We start from the raw sequence: 23535 nt of genomic DNA, 5'->3' as shown, positions 1-23535 counted from the left end.
AAAGTTTCAATATGAATATGCGTATTGTTACACCCTAATATATATATATATATATATATATATATAGAAAGAGAGAGAGAGAGAGAGAGAGAAAGAGAGAGAAAGTGAAGGAGAGAGAGAGAATGCATTAAATTGGTCAAAATTGACAATTAAGACATTTATAAAGTTACCAAAGAAATTCAAGAAAGTTTTTATTAAAGATTTATTTATTTAAAATAGAAGTCTTTGGTAACTTTAAAAATGTCTTCATTGTCACTTTTGACCAATACTGTATATATTAGGGCTGTCAGTTTAACGCGTTAATTAATTAGTTATGAAAAAATAACGCAATACAAATATTTTAACGCAGTAAACGCACTGGACCCGCCCCCAGACCTGTATGTCATCTTACATTTCATATAGTTGACTACTGACAAATATGATGCAGGGCAACGACTCCATAAATGCAGTTATGCCCTAAAATTCAAGATATTGGTGCTAATAATGCCCCTGTATGAGTTTGTGTCTCATATTTATATCATACGATATCACACGAGCAGGGAGAGCAGTATTTCTGCTGATTTTGTCCCGAGTTTGTCCCATATTGCGAGTTAAATGTGATTTTATACAACAGTTCAGTAAAATAAGAAGTTGATATTGTGTTATATTTTAAACACAATATTATGTTTTGCTAAATTTTGCAGAGAACATTTACCTTTAGCCATAGCAGAATAGTTGCGGGTCTCCGAACAACACAGCAGTGTTTCTGAATGAATCAGTTGTTTGAATGAATCGAATGAATTAATGACTCAAAGACATTTACCGCCACCAGCTGGCAGATTTAGTTTCTTATTTAGAGTATCATTTCATAAAAAAAATAAAATAAAAATAAAAACATTAAAGGGATAGTTTACCCTAAATATTCTGCCATCGTTTACTCGTGTAATTTAAAACCTTCCTTTTGTGGAACATAAAAGAAGGTATTTTAATGACTGTTGGTAACAAAGCTGTTTTGGTTACCAATGATTTTTATTGTATGAACAAAAAATACTGAGATGTTTCTCAAATTATCATCTTTTATGTTAGGTCATTGTAGCCTAAATGTTTATGTGTAATAAATTTTATGTTGAATCAAATAAAACATTTATTTCTAAAGCTACAATTTGTAATGTCTACTTGATACTTTCTCATTTAACACAAAAATAGCTTTAAAAAATCTTTTTTGGGTATTTTCACAGTCAAACTTATTTTGCAATTAATTAGATTAATTAATCAACACATCATGTAATTAATTAGATTAAAAAAATTGTATCGATTGACAGCCCAAATATATATAAATATATTACATCTTACTGACCCCAAACTTTTGGATCATAGCGAATCATAGTGTATGTGTTCAATTAATTAAAAGTCTAAACTCTAAAACCAGTGTTTCTTAGCCTGAAAAAGTGTTTCAAACTGCACAAATGAGATGAATTTTGACATGTATTGCAATATGAATTGTATTGTGAGGTAGCTGGTGATACCTAGTAAAAAATGTGACTCTTTGACCGGAATGCTGTTTGAGGACCAAAAAAAGATGTTGATCCATGAACACATGAATCATACTTCCGGCAAAATCATGGCCACCATTCAATAAATGTGCACTGGGAATGTGTAAGTGATGTCTGACTTGGCCATCTGAGGTAGAAGGGCAAGGAAACTGACATTACCGACATGTTTTGTATTCATGAGGGGCTTCTTCAACAGCTATAAAACCAAGAGGACACTTTCCTATTACCTTTTTACTTGAGGGGGAGAACAAAGGTCCTTACACAGATCGTTTAACCCGACTGCTAGGACGTGTGCAAGTGTGCATGGATTTGTCTTACACAGAAGCAGTATAAACAACGCAGGATTTGTTGCATATGGGGTGGAACAGGAAGAACCATGGGAAATCAACATGGGTAATGAAGTAAATACACACAAGGGTAAAAAGAGAGTGAACGAACATGACAATGTGCACCCGCACAGAATATCTCATGTACACAGAGGATGAGGCAGGTTTATCTGTTATTCATGGCATTCTCTCATTCAGCCGTTTTACCCCCGGGAACAGAGCGCTAAGTACAAATGAGCTTTGTACAAATGCTGTATCGGGAGCAGGAAGGAAATCAGTGTGGAGACTATAGATTGGTTTAATTATTTGCTGTGAGGCCCTTGAGCAATCTTTACTTTTCTACCAGGCTGCAACACGCGGTTCAGAGGCAACTGAGAAAGAACCATCATGTTTTAGTACCGCTGGGGCAAAAGCCCCGGCACAGCGGGAGCATGAAAGGCAGGGTAAGGATGGTACGGATATAAGAAATTACAGTTCTTGAGTACAAAAATCCCATCTGTGATGTGTTCTGAAGACCAACAACTTTACAGGCCCTGGATTGGATCATTTATCTACTGTACCACTACTACTTTAAAATCCCATTGAAAGTCCTGTAAAGTCTGTATGGGTTTCTTTCTTCTGTTGAACACAAATGAAGATATTTTGAAGAATGTTTGTAACGGTTACCAGGTAACCAAACAGTTAATGGTAGCCATAGGAAAAAAATACTATGGAAGTCAATGGCTACCGTCAACTGCTTGTTTACCAACATTCTCCAAAAATATCCTCTTTAGTGTTCAACAGAAGAAAGAAACTCATACAGGTTTGGAACAAGTGGAGGGGGAGTAAATGATGACAGAATTTTCATTTTTGGGTGAACTATTCCTTTAAATCTTTAAGTTCAAGATCTTACATTTTTACATTAAAGCAAGTGATCCTTTTATTGTCAAATCTGTTGTTTTTTGCATTAAGACATTTGAAATATGGTGTCTTTTTGTAAAACATTTTCTATCTGTCTTAATTCAGCCCAGATCTTTTAAAAATAACTCATTTTCAGTAAAAAGGTTATTTTGTCATTTTCTTAATGGTTTTGCATTTAGGTAGAGGCATAGTCCACCCCCCAAAAAAATCTGTAATTATTTACTCACCCTCAGGCCATTCCAAACCTGTATAACTGTCTTCCTATTGTGGAACACAAAAGAAGATATTTTGAAGCCGTTTTATTATTTTTTTTATTTTGCATTTTAAACTGTACAATGAAAGTCATGGGGTCCAAAAAAACAAAACAAAACAAAAACTGAGACATCTTTCTTCTTCATATCTTCTTTTATGTTCTGCAAAAATGGAAAGTCATGCATGGTTTAGACTGACATGAGGGTGAGTACATTCTCATTTTTTGGTGAGCTAATCCTTTAAATCGAGAAAAAATAGCACTAAATAACATATAGATGTGAGAATCCACATTCATAGCTCTGAATCCAAATGAAACAGCAAAGAGATTTTCCTCTTTTCCTGGAGTGAAGGTGATGTGTAGTATTGAGCCACAGACGTAAGGCAGCCTGTGGGAGCAACTGCACTGACCCAGAGGCAAAGAATCTGAGAGAATTCGATATTGACTGCAATATAGACTTCACAAGTAAATATGTGTAAAATGGAAATGTGAGTTAAAACCTTGCAATTACAAGGTTGTTCATACATATTTCAAGCAGAAGGAGATGTTGAAAGCTGAGGGCAACCATCAGAGGCCCTGATTCACAGCGAGTCGCCATTTTTAAACAGAGCATGAGATGCTTGATGGAGGTCCCGACATAGAGCATGAACTACAGAAGGGGCCAGCTCATGTCAGTGATGCTATTACTATATTCAAATGAGGGAGGCGGAGCTTAAGTACAAGAGTTTCCCTCAGAGATTCCCAGATTTAAAAAACAAATTGTTCAGTGTCATATCTCTGGTTGAGGTGTATAAACTTCACCGAAAACTTTTAAAAGTATGACTTTCTAATTTGCATATGCATACTGACCTTTTGAACAAAAAGGCCCATCATAAGCAGTGGTGGAGCAGTCACAGGAATAGCCATTGTATTTCTCCACACACTTGCCGCCGTTACGGCAATACATCCCAAAACTGGTGCAGTGACCCGAACAGCCAGGTTTTACACCAGGAGTGACTTTTGCCCTCTCTTCTAAGTCAAGGGTCACCCCGTTCATCTTCAGAGAGCGGATGCATCCGAGAAATCCTCTCTGACCTCCTGCTGCACCTAGATGAGAAATGGAGACAAAGACTAGTCAATATTACGCTTAATAAAAGCAAAGTGGCACAACAAAATGACTCAATCCTTCATTTCCATTGCAGACTAGCTTGAAAACAAAAGGTTAAATTAGAAACATTAAGTCTCAGCCAATAGTTGAACCTTCTGTTGGGTTTCATTCATTATGGCATGTACCATTCAATATAATAGACCTTAGAAAAATTAGACATCATTAGAGCTCCACTTCCTGGAGAAAATAAACATTCGCCAATTGCTCAATGTCTTGTCTGGACTTCTTTTCATTATACGGAACTGCCCAGTTAAACAGAAATCGTACAATCATTTGCTAGATTAATAGCAGATTAATAGTAAATGTCCTGGCAGGATGCATTAATTATTAACAAACGGTAAATAATAAAAGCAGACTCACAAGTACAACCTTGCTACAATTTATCAAGGTACAAAATGATGAAAGCTTTATCAGTTCCTCCAAAGAAATTATATAGATTGGAGTGTGTGTATATATATATATATATATATATATATATATATATTTATTTATTTATATATATATATATATATATACAGTGGTAATGGCAGTTTGGCTATGCCTTAAAAAAAGTTTTATAAACTCAGTTTAACTCAAACTCACATCAACAGTGGAGTGTTAATTGCGGTGGTGACCTGCTTGGGCATATAATAAAAAACAACTCACTGAATCCTTTGCTAATAAACCTGAGAGTAGAGCTCTTATCATCAAATGTACAGTAAATATGCTGTGCTATTTATAATGCTTAAATGAAAGACATAATGTGTCAAGGACGAACACAAAATCCTTTTAATTAACATTTCTATTAATTCCTTGTTGCAGTATTGTTACATTTTGATTCATGTCACTTAGCAAGTGCTTTTTATGCCCTTGTTTGTCACTGAAGAATCAACTTCACAAAACTTTTTCATAAACACAGGATGTTTTAACTTTTGAAAGTGAAGCAGCTCGAATAAGCTTGAGTGAGGAAAGAGCTGTTAAAACCCTTCTGAAGTTCACTGCCTCCATCTCTGATGAGCCCTGAAACGGAAATTATTCTCTAATGAAACTGTAATGAATTAGCATATTACATTTATTAGACCATCCTGCCCAGTGGAATATTTTTTTCTTCTGCTTTTACCATTGCAGTGCACAGAATGTTTATAGCCTTATATCGAATTAAAAGATCTCCTGACCAAAATATCACAGACAGACAAGAAGTTTCAGGTTAAACTAGACTGCTTGTTGTTGTACATTTTACAAAAAAGTTACCTACTGTCCTGACAGGCCCATGAAGCTGGCTTCCCTTTGGAGAACCAATATCGCCCAGATGTGCAAGCAATGAAAGAAAGAAAAAACAACACACACACACAAAAAAATACAAAATAAAAATAAATATGAATAAAAACATGCAGTGATTAGAAAACTTGAAGCATAATCAAGGCCAGGCTTCAAAATAAAGTAAATGGCAAGAAGCAACTTGATGGTGGATAGTAAAGATGCATTAAAGATTCATGCAAACAGACATATGCATATTATAATACCATGAACGAATGCGAACGTGTTAGTGGTTGTTAAATCAAAGGTCTGCTTGTTATTTGAGATGAAGCGAATGACAATAAAAAACGAGCAAGCATTTAATCCTCCATTAAATATAAAGAGGCCACTATAAATGCAAAACAAATTCAAATAGACACAAACACCCATGGGTGAATGGAAGTAGAAGGTAATCTGCTTTATCAATAAATGATGGCATGGGAATAAATGGTGTGAAAAACTGAGCATTCATGGGCAGAGGAGAGGAGGCCAGGCAGAGGCTTGACAGGTCTGGACAGGCCCACCCAAGCCCACTCAGTGGATATAAACCAATTAGTTTTCCAACTGAGGGTCAGAGTCTAAAGACTGAGAGCTGCTCTCCACGAACAGTCATGTCAACATTTAACATTTCTACAGAAACAATAGACAAGCATTAGACAACCTTTAACATTCATTTAGACTGCAAAGCTCATTACACCTAACCCTAGTGTGCGTATAATGAAATTGATATGTCAGTCCAACATTATTCAGATCTAAGTCGAGAATAAGAATGAAATTTTCATCTGCTGCATGGACAACATGCAAATGAGACCAAGAGAGAGTTATGGCTTGCACTATATTGAATATTAATACATGATTTTGCTGGTTGCACTATCCAAAATACTGTCCCTACTGTTCACCACGAAATGAAAATTTGCAGAAAATGTACTGCATGATTTTTTTTGCAAGCTTTTCACTTCAAAAGAAGTTAAATGGTGGACTGGAGTCTTGTGGATTATTGTGATGTTTTTATCAGCTGTTTGGATTCTCATTCTGACGGCACCCATTTACTGCAGAAGATCCATTGGTGAGCAAGTGATATAAAGCTTAATTTCTCCAAACCTGTTCCGATGAAGAAACAAAATGATCTACATCTTGGATGGCCTGAGGGGGGAGTCAATTTTCATTTCTGAGTGAACTATTTCTTTAAAGGGATAGTCACACTAGACTTTGAGCATGTGAAATTTCTTTGGACTAGTTTCAAGACCAAAAATTCTAATAGTGTCTAATTTAAACATAAAGTGAAAACAATGCAGCTGGTAAGTTTAATTTATTTCCACAAATCAGTTCACATTGTCCATTAAAAAAATAACATAAAATAAAAAAATATCAAAGCTCTATTCGCATAAACAATTTCAAAATGGTTTCATTAAAATTATATGTAGGTGAACACTGTTTTGTTATGCTGAAGAATATAAATGAAAATAATTAAACATTTTTCCTTTAGCTAATTTAGAGAAAAACTAAATTTGTAGTAATTTTTCAGATGATATTTCATAGAAAAATGTATAATAATAAAAAGTAATAAAATAATAAAATTCATAAAAAGTATAATAATTGTAAAATTGTATGTTTGGTATTTTAAATAATAAATAATAATATATTAAATAAATAAATAAATCTATAGCATAATCTATTTAATTTTGTAATTTAATACAATTACCAAACATTAATAATAATAATAATAATAATATACATGTATATTTCCTTTTCTGGAGAATTCTGCTTTATAAAACCAATCAATAACAATATCTGACATCAATTAAAACTTAATGGAAACCTGGAAATTTTTCTTGACGTCAGTCTTTAAATACACAAGCTAGACAAGCTTTCCAAAAGCTCTCTCAAGAGAGCCACAGGGGTGCATTATCTTCCCCTTTCTTAATGAGCGTCAAAGTCATTTGTTGAAAAGAATAAGTCAAAGCACAAAATAGCACAATGAAAGCCCAAAGCCATTCTGTTCAACAGATAATTGCCTCATGAGTGACATGGCTTGTTCACACTTTTAAAGCCATAAAAAGATTCCTTGCTAATGTTAGCATAGCACACACGACACCATTATTAGTCACATTCCCTGCTGCGTATGAGACATTTTTCAACCATATTCAGTCAAACCCATTTTCAACTTCCTTTTCTTTACAGTGGACTTTTTCATACTTCGGAGGCGAACAGGTTCCCCAGGGTTCCATGTCATTAAGTGCAAGTTTTAATACCTACACCTGCATTTAGGCTGCTGACTATAAATACATTTTCACTTTCAGACACAAGAACATTTCTCAGCAGTAACAGCGAGACACAGAGAAAAAGAGTGGGAAAAAGATAGAGAGAGAATAATTCAAAAAACAAGAACAGCTCAGAAAGGAGATATTCAGGAGGTTTTATGAGAATGAAAAATATATATTTTTCATTAATTTTAATCAGTAATAGATCTCATTTGATCCGATTTTCAAGAGTCGTGCAGCCCATCAATAACATTACGAATGCCTACAAAAAAACAACAGTACTCCAACCTCCAACAATATAACTAAGTATGAACCGGCTTCAGAACTCTAGGGGTGGGCGTATGGAAAAATGTGTTTGTCTGAAGTCCTCACCCACATGAGTCCATATATACGCTATACGTGGATGAACATGTTGTCCTTACCCACATAAAGCTGGCTGTAGAGCTCCAGGCGTGTGTGTCCCTGTGTAGGTGCAGGCCTGACCTCCTTGTATTTTTGGTCTAGTTGCAGAATGGCCTCTTTCGTGTTCCTCTCCGCACTGACCCGGTGCCACTGGTCATCGTTCAGCGGGGTAGGAGAGTGCACGTTCAGTTCCACCGGCCCGTTTCCTACATCGAACGAAAACGACACCACCGTGGGGACTGTGAAGAAAAACAAACAGAAAGAGAGACCACTCAAACTATTATTTCAAACTTTCACCACTTGTTTTTAAAAAAAAAAAAAAAAGAATATGTATAAAAAACAAACAAACAAACAAACAAACTGAATAATTTTACATGACAGAATATGAATATTAAAAAAAATGAAATAAATAAAATTAAGCTTTTATTAAAAAATATAATAGACTAAGATCAAAGTGCTTGCTCAGGGTATATTTTAAAGAATGATTTAGCCAAAATTGAAAATTTGCTGAAAATTTACTCAGCTTCAGGCCATCCAAAATGCAGATGAGTTTGTCTCTTCAACATATTTGGAGAAATTTAGCATTACATTACTTGCTCAACAACAAATCCTCTGCAGTGAATGGGTGCCGTCAGAATGAGAGTCCAAAGAGCTGATAAAAGCATCACAAAAAGTATTCCATATGACTCCAGTCCATCAGTTGTGTGTGTGTGCAATAATCAAATCCATTAAGACATTTTTAACTTCAAACTCTTGCTTATGGATTATGAATTTATGGATTTTGACCTGAAGCAATAGCTAAAAGTTAAAATGCCTTGATGATGGAATTCGTTTCTTACAAGAAATTAATTTCTTCACAAGAAATGAATTGATGTACTGGAATCATGTGGATTATTGTGATGTTTTTATTAGCTGTTTGGACTCTCACTTTGACGGCACCCATTCACTGCAGAAGGTTCCATTGGTGATGCTAAATTTCTCCACATTTGTTCCAGTTTAGAAACAAACATATCTACATCTTGGATGGTTTGTGGGTAAGTAATTTGTTTTTTTAAAGAATAAACTATTCCTTTATTATTTATTCCTTTATTATATTAAAACTAGTTGATGGTGAAACATTTTCTGCACTTACCTCTAACAGTTATTTTTTAACTAACTTAATTAATTTTTTAGTAATGAATTAATCCTTTATTTTTCTATGTGTTAGATTACGTGACTGCAAAATTACTTGAAATGTCAACACAGGTCATTCAGCATGTTTAATTAAATGGCTAATTTAATAATCATATATTATTGTTTTACTCAATAATTGTTTTACAGAACAACAATCCAAAGTTGTGACTTAAAATGCAGAATTACCAAACTCATCAGACTGCTTCGCTCAAGCACATCATTAAAATTCCTCTTAACAGCCCTAAACTGAGTTGGAGAGTGTTTATTCACCATGTTGAATTCATCTTAGGCCACAACAGCTTTTAATGAGTCAGTGTTGCATATTCTCCATAAACGGTGAAGCTTGACAGCTGTACTCCTGTAGGAGGAGATGGTATTTATGGCAGGAGAAAGGAGAAGAGAGGCGAGGTGTGTTTGAGCCATGACTGCTGTGGTGTGTCATGCTTAGCCCCAGAGGGCCAGGCCTCTTAGGGTTTAACCCTTGATAAATCCTGATTTAGAAACACCCGAGACACGTCACAGCAACAGTGCCATCATCCACCCTCAACCCAACGCTGTAGTGCGATTGTGTTTATAGACTGCATAGTGTATCCAGTGATAAGCCACTCTCTCATAATTATTCATGATGCCACATGATCATTTCCTAAAACAAGTGCTTCAGATGCTCAGACAGCGACTTGGTGTCACACTTCAAGACACACTTTGAACTGTTTATGTACAACAAGCATTGCATTTATTATGGAGGAATTTCTAGATTTATGGAGAGGTTGACTGGAGCTCATTTGATAGTCTGATAGTCAGCACAAACACCATCTATCCTTACTGAGAGTACTTTAACTGTTTAAATCTCTTATATTTGTGAATCAACATCACGGGATAACAGTCTCAAAAAATATATTTGCATATTTATTAAGACTTATTCAGCAAGGATGCATTAAACTGGTCAAAAGTGATAGTAAAGACATTCACATTGTTGTAAAAATTATTCTTCTGGAAGATCATGTGACACTGAAGACTGGAGTAATGGCTGATGAAAATTCAGCTTCGACATCACGGCAATAAATTACATTTTAAAATATATTAAATTAGTTATTTTAAATTGTAATAATATTACTGTATTTTACTTGATAAACAAGAGACTTCTTTCCAAAACACTGACCCAAAACTTTTGATTTGTAGTATACAAAAATGACTTCTGTGGACTTAAAATACTGTATGAGAACATTAAGACATTTTAAGTTCTGTATTTAATTTGGTTTGTTTCAAAACAAGGACTAAATTGTTGGAATTTCTTATTGGTTCGTTTCATTTCCACAAGCCAACGTTTCAAAACAGACCAAAATTTGTTAAAACAAGTCACACACAAACTGTCCCGTCATTGGTCAGAATGTTACTGTATGTTCTGAGGTTTAGCTCAGTTTACTGACAACTCCAGAATTCAAATTGAAAATGCTTTCATGAATACTATAGCACCAGAGGGGTAAATATTAATTTATAATTAACAATATGACACACACCCGCTAAAATATGCACTGCACAAAGCCAAGAAAAACAAAAGCCTACCCTTTAGACACTGAAGAGAAATTATTTAAAAGGACAAACCTGGCTTCTAGTCAAGCATGTTTCTGAATTCATTGGGCCGACCGGCTCCATTTGCAGGGGCTTACTATGGCTGCACAGATGCTGAAGGGAAGAACTAAATTGGATCTGCTTTGTGTCGGCAGCACAGTGAGCCTGCAGTGATAGTTGGCCACTGCTATTGTCAACATCTTAGGAAACTAAGAGAAGTGCTGTGATATGACACCAAGTACCTGGCAGCTGCAGGAGACACACACACACACACACACACACACACACACACACACATGTTGGTTTATGTGGTTTACGGGGACTCTCCATAGGCGTAATGGTTTTTATACTGTACAAACTGTATGTGCTATTGTCCTACACCAATCCTACACCTAAACCTACCCCTTACAGGAGACTGTCTGCATTTTTAGATAAAAAACAAAACACCATTTAGTATGTTTTTTAAGCCTTTTGATTTACGGGGACATAGGCAGTGTCCTCATAAACCACTTTCAAATTGTAATACCTCTGTCATACCCATGTTATTATACAAATTTGTGTCCCCGTAAACCACATAAACATGCACACACACACACACACACACACACACACACAGTGGACTGTCCAAACACAAATCATTTGTGCCATTGCGATCAGCTTTTTCCTACAAATATCTGCTACTGTGAGCTGCCTAAAGTTAGTTTTATTTGTTATTTATGCCAAAATATAAAAAGGAGGTCTGTTTTCTGGTTTCTTATGGCTGGAGTGGCAGGTATTCCTGCTGCTCTCAGTAGGGGGTGCTGTTTTACTGTGCTACATTCTGATGCAGATGTCGCAGGAATTGGGGATACGTGTTCGACTGGCATCCACAGAGCCACCTGTTCATCTCAGATTCTGAACTGGAGGAGGAGATCTATGACATGGTCAGCCAGCACTCTGAACTCTGTTTGTGAGCAAAGGCCCACTGCCAACAAAACAGCAGTTGTGGCCCATTTTAAGCGTAGTTATGAGCACACATGCTAACACAAGTAAGCATATATACGTTATATATTCAAGCTCAGTTATAAGGGAGTATCTTCAACTACAAGCATTTGTTTGCCCTGTAGCCATGTGAAAATCATCTTTAAAACTAAACTAAACTAAACTAAACACAAACAAACAAACAACATAATCAACATAATTTGTTACATTGGAAACAAATGTTTTTATTTTCAAATAAAACTATTAACTATATCAACTCCTTTGTCGGAATGATTTATATATATATATATACACACACACACACACACACATATTTAATATATATAATTTGACAAATTTACTTTTATTTAAAAAGCTTGGACTGAATGGTTATACTGAATTTGTTTTTACCTTCACTGTAACTGATTTCCCCACAAAATGTTCATGCTTTGATGATAACTTATGTTTGATCACTGTTAAAACTAGAATGTCCACTAATGTGTTTATTTACAAAAAAAACATGAGTGGAGAAAAATGAGGAAATTTTATTTTTATGTAATATTTCTTAAAACAGCAATTTAAATATATTATTTCTATAAGCTATACACAAAAAGAAAAGGGGAAAAAGGACAAAATAATTAGGCTGAATAAGCTGATCTATAGCATTTTAAATGGCGGTAGGAATGGTCTATGAATGGTACACCCCCCTAAGCTCACATAAATGATTTGACCCAAGTCTTCAGCAGCCAATGACACTGACCTATTAAAACTGATTTTTAACGCGTATTTAACACATATTTCACGTGTATTTCACGCGTATTTAACGCGCTGATTTTTCATACGTGTTGTTAACGCGTTAAATACGTGTTAAAATTAATGTGTTTTTGGCCCTTTTGGCCTTCCATATCGCACAGCCTCTACTGCCGTGACTTTTTAATTCCACGTCGCTCCATCACGCTCTCGTTGGATCTGCTCCTCGGCTATCAATGAGAGGACAGTCTGTACTTCCTCAACAGACAACGAAACAGCCATTTTTTGGTTGTTAAAAGATAGGTGCACTCATTCAAAATAGTTGCGTTCGATCCTTCGCTGGCTGCTGATTTAAATCTAGCGGGTCTGTTGGGTCTTGTGCCGCAAGTTCAATGACGCAGGCAGTGACGATTTTCGCCGGCCTATCAGTGATCAGCAGAGTTTTCACGTCACATTTTGGTAACGGTACGGTTCGCTTGGAACCTCGGCGAGATGGTCCTCACTGCAGAACACAAGATCCAGGGGGTGGAGTTGGATCTAGATCCAACTCCTCCCACCTTACATAGACCTAAACCTACCCGTCTCCACCCCCTGATCCATAAACCCACCCATCCCCACCCCTAAACCTACCCATCTCCACCCCCTGGATGTGGATCCAACTCCGCCCCCTGGATCTTTTGTTCTGCAGTGAGGGGCTACTGACCTCGGCCGAGGTGGTACTAAAAAAAGTACCAGGTACCAGGTACTGTACCCAGTGGAAAACCTCCCAAAAGTGAGCCGTACTGAACCGTACCGTGCAGTACCAGACCATGCAGTGGAAAAGCGCCATATGTGGACACTGGACACAAAGCAAAAAAAAATAAATAAATAAAAAAAAAATAGAAAAGAAAAGCGAGTAAGAACAACATTTGGTGATTTAGCTCTCAGAAAACAAAAATTCAGCTCCACTGTGACAACACTAGATGCTACATGCTTCAACAGAAACGTTAACTAAAAGAACTAGCCAGTGACTTAATAAACTCAGACCCAATCCTGTTGCAAACCGTTTGTGAGAGAGAGACAGCAAATGACAGAGAAAGAGAGGAAGAGGGCAGGTCTGGCAGGTGTGTAGCTTGGACTAGGGCTGCTCCACCATTCTCAGCCCTCTGATCCCTGTAATTGGATTTCCTGCACTTGGCCAGCACTGAGCATCAAGAGTGCGCCACTGTTCTTGGGGAGCGTTTTCACTTGTGTGTGTGGTCCACAACTGAGGGCATTCAGTGGACCGCTGCTCTTGCATTCACAAGGAAAACTAAACAAAATCAACAAGCCAAACAGCATGGCAGTGAAAAAGTGGGTTTGTGTTTATATGGGTATATTAGATCGCCCGCCAAACTGGCTGAGAGTAGATCTACCAAACCAACAGAGCAGTTATGGCCCAATGCATTTCATGATACCACATAAATGACTTTTATACAGATGGTGAATGCTAATTTGCATTGTATTCTGGTATCTGCATGTCACAATGAATTTATAATGCAATAAACCAGAATTTTCTTTAAAGGAATAGTTCACCTAAAAATGAAAATTCAATAAATTGTTGAATAAAAGTCGTTATTATTATTTTTTTTTTTGTGTGCACAAAAATTATTCTAGTTGCTTCATAAAATTAAGGTTGAACCACTGATGTCACATGGACTATTTTAACAATGTCCTTACTACCTTTCTGGGCCTTGAACGTGTCAGTTGCGTTGCTGTCTATGCAGGGTCAGAAAGCTCCCGGATTTCAGAAGATGAACGAAGGTCTTATTATTGGATTATTGGAGTATGTTTTTAGATAAATACTATTTCAGTCTTCCTACTTCCAAATTAATGTTTAATTCAGTCACTTTTTCAGTGCTTTACCTGCCATTTGTCAGATTTACTAGCAATTTCTGAGTGGACGTTTTTAAGTGTACAATGAAAGTCAATAGGGTCCAAAACAACACTGGACCCCATTAATGTTCACTGCATGGACAAACAACAGACATTGTTTTTTTTTTCAAAATATCTTCTATAGAAAGTCATAAACATTTGGAAGGACTTGAGGGTGAGTATATTTCATTTTTGAGTGAACTCCCAGTTATTCATGTAAAGTAATCTTATATCTGTCACTTTTTCTTCTCTTGCTTATTTTTCAATGTAATACAAAGGATATTTTAGGGGTGATGCTTTTCTAATGCATATATCAATGCATTTAGCGAGAGCTCTTGACTCTCATGCAAGCGGTCAGGTGTTCTGCAGAGTCACATTGCCATTTCTCCTCAGGCCCCGAGAGAGCCTTCACTTCATTAAAGATGCATCAAAGAGAGACTAAGGATCTTCCCACCATCTGAGCCCACAGAGGATCCAAGCTATATCCAGATTCAGCCAACAACCCAGGCAAAGGGCTTTGCTGTGGACAAAAAAATAATAATGATACTTTTGGGAAGATATGACAAGCCCAACAGCTATTTCCATGTCCAAAAACTGTGATGTGTAGAAATGCAGTGAAGGCTGCCATGACTTATAATAAGCACTGGAGAAAAAGAGAGAGTTTTAGAAAAGGCTCCTGCTTGTTGTACAATTATTATGCATGAAGCCAAAAAAATCTATTTTTTGGGCCCAACTGAGATTTTACTGTTCCAGTGTGTTAATCCCCAAATATATGCCATTTAAAGAAAGAAACAGCACAATTTGAATTTGAACATAAAAATATAGAAACTTTTGTCATTAAACACCAGTTAGCTTTGGAAAAACTCCAAACACAATGAAAAGACAGTTAGACGGCATAGTTAGACCGTATGAGTGAATCCAACTGAAAAGCTTGAAAGCACAAAGTATAAAACATGGATTGGTTAAGCTTATTATTTTTTCTGTACAAAAATAATAAATAATTTTTGTACAGAAAAAGGGAAAAGGAAACAGGAGAGTAATAAGCTCAGTTATGCCTTAGAATCAGTCATGAATATTCAATGGTGGTTGATGTCAAGATTTCCTCAGCAGAGATAAGCGGGAGTGGCAGAGAGCATTTGAGATGAAACGGAGCTGAAGCAGCAGATGTGGGCGTCCACCCATCATTCAATCATCCATCGAGAGCCTCTTTTCCCCTGGGCTAGTGCCAGAGTTACAGTAGGGAGATTGTACTAGATAATGCCAACAGGGGGCACCAGCAGAAAGACAGACAAAGAGAGATAAAGAGATAAAAAAAGAGAGAGATAGCAGAGATTTGAAGGATTGAAGGAATCGAAGGATTTGGCTCAGAGCTCACTGACAGTCAGAACTACAGAGGAGGCATTCTGATACACTTTTTGAGGGTGTACCACACAGTATTAGAATATCTCTTATTCTAATTTAACTGAGAATGTGTTGTCATTTAAAGTCCTTTATAATGCTACAAATGCTGTTCTTTTGAACTTCATATTCATCAAAGAATCCTAAACAAATGTATCACGGTTGCTACAAAAACATTACTTTAAGATTAGATAACAATAATAATAATAAATGGTTCTCAAATTAAAATAATACTCCAACTTTCTTTAAACAAATATGCATTTACAGTAAAATAATATTTTGGTGTTCAAGCACAATTAGCACTGCACATAAAATGACTCAGATTAATTAAATATTGATGTTTGTTTCTGCCACAGGATTAAAAATAAAAAGGTAACTGTGACTTTTTATCTCACAATTATTACATTTTTCTTTGCAATTCTGTGATTTATTTTCTTAGATTTGCAAGACAAACTCAAAATTGATATAAACTCATAAACTTGCACTTCTGAGAAGAAAAGTCTGTATCGTGAGACGTAAACTCGTAATTGCGAGAAAAAAGGCAGAATTGTGACATAAAAGTCGCAATTACATTTCTGTCAGGACCACTATTGTCAAAATGATTGACACTTCGCATACAGTTTGGTTTGGCGGCATGGTTCTGTTCTGGGCAAAAACTCCCTGCCCATCTATGCAGCCTGTTATGAATGAGCAGGTCAAAGCAGATATCATTAATGTATTTAATGATATTTAAGTGGAACACATTATTCAAGATAAAAGGTGTCTGATTCAACGAGGAATATCAGAAAGCCAAGTCCTGACTGTGGTGAAAGGAGGAGTTGGGGATGGAGGAGGGTAATTTGCGCCTGAGCAAGCGAAAAAGCTGCTGAATAATACTGAATAGAGCTTATAGGAATGCCGTGATAGGTGTCGTATTCCTATAGGTAGATGTGATCAGCTGAGAGTCAGCTTATACAAGCTTGACTCACGTGACTTGCCAGAACTAACGCTATATGCTTAATTTTTTCTTTTCTTATTCTGTGGCGGTAACAACAACAACAACAAAATTGAGAATTGTGACTTTTTATCTCACAATTATGACATTTTTCCTTGCAATTCTGTGATTTATTTTCTTAGATTTGCAATACAAACTCAGAATTGAAAAACTCAGAAACTTGCAGTTCTGAGAAGAAAAGGCTTTTGTTTTGTGAGATGTAAACTCGCAATTGCGAGAAAAAAGGCAGAACTGTGACATAAAAGTCGCAGTAAAAAGTGGTAACAACAACGACAACAACAAAATTGAGAGTTGTAAACTCAGAATTGTAAGAAAAACGTTTGTGAAAGATAAAAATAGATAAAAAGTCACAATTACCTTTTTTATTTTTTATTCCGTAGTAGGAACAGGCTTCCATAATTAAGTATGTTTAATTTATTCAACAATTAACACGCTTACTGTACTTAATTTGACATTAACTGCTTCATTCTGTTCTCTTTCTGTTCAAGACCATCAGAACAATTTCAAGGGCACCAGCATGTGTGTTTTACACAGCTACATTCACACAGCATGAAAAACATTGTTTCGTTAAATAATTCAACATAATAAAACATAATTTTAGAGCAATCACTAAAATATTTGAGTTAAAAATATATTCTTAACACTTAACACTCTAAATAATGCATAAAACATATTTTTAAGAAGACTTTTAACTTTAAGTCAGAACGCAGAGGGCAGCTGATCTAGATGTATAACTGAAATCAAACTCCCACTCGACAGTAACCGAGCGCGGTGCCCTCCACTCATTTCATGCTCTGAGTGGATTTCACTGGGCCTCAGTTTTGAGCCGTAACTGAAGAAAACCAGGCAGCCCAAAATAAGGAAGTAGGATTAGGAGTCAGGGCATAAATCGATGAGACATAATGGAAGGCTAGAAAAAAAGGCAGAGAGCTTCAATTTCACAATCTGCTCCTCTGCCTACACACACGCACACACACAACTGGCCCCAACACACTCTTAATCTCACAGACAGGCCTGCAGCCAGGCCTGATTACTCTTCTTTTCAGGAAGGATTCATGCAGAAGGTGAATATCCAGCTTTAGAGAAAAGCTCTGGAGTGTTTACGCTGGGTGCCGCTGTAGATGACCTACCAGTGCGGTCGACAAGCTTAGACACAGAGGCTTAGACTCAGACACTGATACACACACACAACAGCACACATGCACTCTTGAACTTTGTTTTTGTTCTCTTTACTTCACCGTCCTCTCTCAGGGGCATAGGAATTATTGTAACTTTCTAAGTTTGACCAGTCTCAACTTTTTGGGAGATAATTATATACAATGGCTTTACGACCGAATGGCAGTAGCCTGAATGAACACACAAATGGTCAGTGGTAAATCCATCTGTGCTCTTTTTAATTGTTTTGCAAAGTAAACATGCTAGATTGACGTCTTAGATCATTGTGCTTGGCATAGTTGTTCTTTAATGTGAGAGCTTATCTCTTAACGCAGCTACAACCCACTTGGCTTCAATTATTTAGAACAACTGGGTGAATGTTACATCACCTAATTATTAATATTCATGAGACAGGCTGATGAGGTTTTTAATGCGTCTTTCCCAACTTTTTAGATCAGTTCTGCTCTCTCTATTCTCTAAAAAACATCAGAAAAATGGTAAAGTGTGTAATTTCTGTGCCACTACTGGGACTAAAGAGTATTGCAATTTTTTTTACATTTTTTTTTATTTTGGGTTACCAATATTGACTTCAGGCCGGACTACAGTACTTATTTGGTCAATAAGATCTCTTTTTTTTAAAGAAATTAATACATTTGTTTACAAAAAGTGACAGTAACAACATTTATAATGTTGCAAAAAAGATTTATATTTCAAATAAATGTTCTTCTATTCATCAAAGAATCTGTAATACTGAAAAAAAAATTACAAAAATATTACTGTTTTTAACATTAATAATAATAAAAATATTTCTTGAGCATCAAATAGCATATTAGAATGATTTCTGAAGGATCATGTGACACTGAAGACTGGAGTAATTGCTGCTAAAAATTCAGCTTTGTCATTACAGGAATAAATTATATTTAATTTACATATTTTAAATATGTTAAAATAGAAAACATTAACATTTTAAATTGCAATAATATTTCACAATGTTACTCTTTTTACTGCATTTTTAAACCAAATAAATACAGCCTTGGTGAGCATAAGAGATTTATTTTTAAATATAATATCATTTAAAGAAATAAAACTATGCATGCAATTAAGACAAGTTTTAACATGTATTAAACTATAAAACTAATAGGTAGCCTAGGACAGATAATTTTGAAAATAAATGTTTGATTTCATATATTTAAATTAAATCACATGAAATCATATTTTAAAAGTAATATTCTGGATTTTGATAGCAGACTGCCCAGATTGTCAATCTGAGAAGCAGGAGACTTGAGCAAAAGTATTGAATCTCACTGCTTTCTAGGAGAAATAATTCAATATTTATGTGATCTTGTTTGTAATTTTTCTTTCCTACACACCAGCCTTTACTAATACGGAGAGTCTCTAGCTGAGTAAAGCCCCTGATTGAGAGTTGAATATGGAAAGGCAGCACATCTGTCATGCGGAGACCCTCAGTGATCTCTGATGCCAATAACCCTCTGCTCTCTGGAGGACCGTGACACTGCTGGGGCAAAACGAGCAGCAATAAGCGCTAATGCCTTCCTGTTTCCTCCATATTCCGATCATGCCAGGCTCATTCAGGGCCACTTTGTATGCATCCGTGCCCTAGCAGCACAAACAGTGCCGTCTTCTCCACGGACAGGCCTGCAGACTTTTACATGTGCTGTATGCATAATGCCCGGCTGGCCGTCTCTCTCCCAGCACTCCTCCATCAAGTGATTGATGTTTTGCTGTCACCAGCCTCTGAGAAAGCACTAAGCGAGTCGCTGTTCTCTCTGCTCGGTCTCACCTGAAGCTTTTTTTTCCTGTTTTTATTTAAGAATGGAGGGAACAGAACAAGATTTGCTTCTCCCAGTCCAAAGGAAGGGTAAAGCAGTAGGGTGTAAAAATAATGGGTTATGTATGGATTCAGGAATGTGTGTAAATGAGAGAACAGGGAATGTGACGTCCTCTGCCTCACCGTAACCCTCACGTTCCCTCGTGCCCCTGAGATGAGGACAGGGAGACTGCAGGATGTGTGAATTTGACGAATGGAGCCACTAAGCAGCTTTCTTTCCCTCCGTGTGCGTCTTCAGAGCCCTTGAGAGATACACCAGTGCCTGGGGAGACTGTGTGTGTGTGTGTGTGTGTGTAAGGGTGTAAAAACTGAAGGAATGATTTCCTGCTACCAGAGCACAGTATTCATAAATACTCAACACATAAGGACAATTTTAATAGAACTTTTTAATCAGTGACGCACATAGAACACAGCTATGAGGCACTACACTATCACCAGGCAACCAATAACCTATTATAATATTTTTGTATGCTTATATTTATTTTCTATTTGTGAATACCACAGTATTTCAAAATCTCAAGTTTAAATAATATAATATAATATAATAGATTAACACTAGGATATTTCAAAATCTCATCAAGCATATAATAATAGTTATCCAATCTAATAAAATATAATAAAAATAAAGGTGAACACAAAATGAAAACGAATTAACTAAATACCAGGATATTTCAAAGTCTTTGTGAAGTTTATAAAATATAATAATATAATATAATTAATATAATATAATATAATATAATATAATATAATATAATATAATATAATATAATATAATATAATATAATATAATATAATATAATATAATATAATATAATATAATATAATATAATATAATATAATATAATATAATATAATATAATATAATATAATATAAATGAACTATTAAATTAACACCAGTATAAAGAATCCAGTTATGTATATAATAATAGTTTAAATAATCTTATATAATCTAATCTAATAAAATATATTTAAAAATAAATCTGAACACAAGACAAAACAGAAACTAACAAATACCAGAATATTTCATACTTTAAATAATCTACATAAGAAAGTTTTTATTTGTCAGTACTAACTGTGGTCCCACTTTATATTAGGTGGCCTTAACTACTATGCACTTACATTTATATTAATCATTTGATACAATGCAGTTATTGTGTATATACATATTTTTACATTGTACTTATATTTTTAAAAATACATATATGTAATTACATCTGTAATTAATTTTTGCAATTAAATTTATAATTACACTGTTGACCCATCCCTTACACCTTAACCCAGCCTTAAACCTACCCATACCACCAAACCTGTCCCTAACCTTAGCCATATCCCACCTCAATAGCAGCAAAAGTGTTTTGCAATACAATATGACCACAATAAATACATTGTACTTATTTTTTGATGTAAGTACATAATAGTTAAGGTCACCTAATATAAAGTGTGAACCTAACTGTTGCTTTGGCTATATCTTAAATAGTCACTGGTTACTAAATTTGTGCTCACAGAATGCATTTTCAAATAATTTCATTTGATTTGCATGAGACCAAAAGTGGTGACTTATTTATTTTGTAATCAGTCCATCCATTTTCATCAGGTTGATTCATTCAGGCCTATTTGCAGACTGGTTGTGAACACAATAGATGTGTATTATGACACTGACAGAGCAATCAGCCAATCAGAGCGACACAAAGACATTATTGCGGTGATTATTTTTTATCTGATGAATACCTCTGAGGACATATGAGCAAACGTATTAAGGTGTAAAAGAAATTATTAGACTTTTTTTTTTATCATATAGGTCCGAAATTAAATTAAAAAATGACTGCATGTTTGTGTTTGCATAAAAACCATTAGCTATTGGCTATGTAAAAGCTGAATCTGTTCTTTTCTCCTCTGGCCTTCAGTCTAGGTAAGACGGAAACAATCGACTGGTGCAGAAATGAGAGACAAAGCACATAACAACAGCATTTAAAGATTTACACAGACATTTGAGTAATACATTACAAAGCGAAAAATCGTTCTGCAACAATGACCCACTTTAGGAAACATGAAACACTGCATGCAAGACACGATTTATCCGCAATGGTGTAGTTTTGCGCTCTGTATTGCCTATTGTGCAGTAAACAGTGTGAAGGAGCAGCCAGCTTGGCTTATGGGGTGAAAACTCAATCTGCAAGAAAGAGATTCGCCTCTTTTGCTTCTTTTTTTACACAGCGTACAATTCAAATCCTCCGTTATGCTGCTTCATGTATAATCTAGGCATTTTTTTTTGCAGAAAAAGGCTGTAAAATGTCAGTACAAAGACATTTATGAGCAATTACACAGAGTGTTTTAATTCGGCAGTGTTTGCTTTTTCTTAAGCTTCCATTTGTGTTCAATAGAGAACAATCAGCCAAACATGTGCGGCAAATGTATTGTAATCAGTGTTGCAAATAGCTTTTCACTTCCCAATGCATTCATTGATGGACTGGAGTCGTGTCGATTATTTGTGGATTATTGTGATGTTTTTATCAGGTGTTTGGACTCTCAATCTGACTGCACCCATTCACTGCAGAGGATCCACTGGTGAGCAAATGATTCAAGGCAAAATTTCTAAAGTGCCAGCTCAGCACTTTCTCTTTTCAAATTTCACACTTCACAGCAGTAAGTGCACAACCAAGGGATTCAGCGAGCAGCAAGACAGACAGACATTGAGAAAGGGATAAAAAAACCCAAGAAGAAACATAGATAACATGAGCCAGACTCTTACATTTCAACTCCAGACGGATGAAATCCGTGTTTCCAAGGTTTTCCAGGAACACGCCATAGGGAGCAGAGGTCTTGAAGTAAAATGAGATATCAGCACTCGTTTCTCCTTGGAAAGTGGAGAAATGCAGGTACGAGGACGGTGTGTTGAATGACGCTGCGTTCCAGTAGCTTCCTGTAAAACAGACCAGAGAACAGGCCGAATGTAAGTTTCAACAGTTCTGCTTCTGAAGTCTGCAGTCAAGGTCTTTTTTATCCAATATCTGAACCTGAACCGCATTAAACCACCATGAAATTCACAAAAGCAAAGCGTTCGCTGACACAAAATGACTTATTGCATTGCCTGATTCTGTATTCTGCACTGTGTCCAGTCTTCAGAGGTCTCATGTACTCAAAAACCATTTGAGAAGTGACCTGTATCATCAAAAAACACTTAGGAGGAAACCACCAAACATGAGGAAAACAACAATTCAATCATACAAGTCAACTCTTGTCACAAATCTGAGTGGAAGTGCACCATCTGTAGGGGAATGGAGAGTGTGTGGTGAGTTATTTCAAAGCCAGCTTGCCAGCATCTTCCCTTTGCTCTTGTGGTTTGACCCCCACCCATCGTGTAATACAGCCACTTATCTGAGTGGAAGAGACAAAAAGTGGGTGGGTGGGTCATTTCTCTCTAAGATGATGAGTAGTGCGTTTTTCAGGTAAAGGGGGATATTTTGGGCGATGGCTGAGCTGAGGGATAAAGAGATCACTCAAAATCAAACCCAGGTTTGAGGCGAGCTTATGTTTAGCTCGAATATCTCCAGAGCTTTGCCGTGGACAGTGATTAGTGTGACAGTTAGTAGTTATTATCTGTGGCTGGTTTTAACGTGTGGGTGCATGTGTGGGTGATAACATGCCATCTCCCGTTCGTCATTCTCTCCTTGTACAATTAAAAACTAACATTTGCTACACCG

General features: G+C 36.1%; 1 protein-coding gene across 3 annotated transcripts in view; it reads right to left on the bottom strand.

Moving 5' to 3' along the window:
* Nucleotides 1-23535, bottom strand: part of cntnap2a (contactin associated protein 2a) — a 378859-nt gene that overhangs the window by 40374 nt on the left and 314950 nt on the right. For all 3 annotated transcript variants that reach the window (XM_058765454.1, XM_058765455.1, XM_058765456.1), the window contains exons 16-18: nt 22584-22754; nt 8114-8332; nt 3858-4094 (exon numbers count right to left, since the gene is read on the bottom strand). In XM_058765454.1, the coding sequence (XP_058621437.1) occupies nt 3858-4094; nt 8114-8332; nt 22584-22754 (627 nt within the window). The remainder of the gene's footprint in view (nt 1-3857; nt 4095-8113; nt 8333-22583; nt 22755-23535) is intronic.

Source organism: Onychostoma macrolepis, chromosome 24, assembly GCF_012432095.1.
Source record: "Onychostoma macrolepis isolate SWU-2019 chromosome 24, ASM1243209v1, whole genome shotgun sequence".
NCBI classification, from domain to species: Eukaryota; Metazoa; Chordata; class Actinopteri; order Cypriniformes; family Cyprinidae; genus Onychostoma; species Onychostoma macrolepis.
This window is presented reverse-complemented; position numbering and strand designations above follow the sequence as displayed.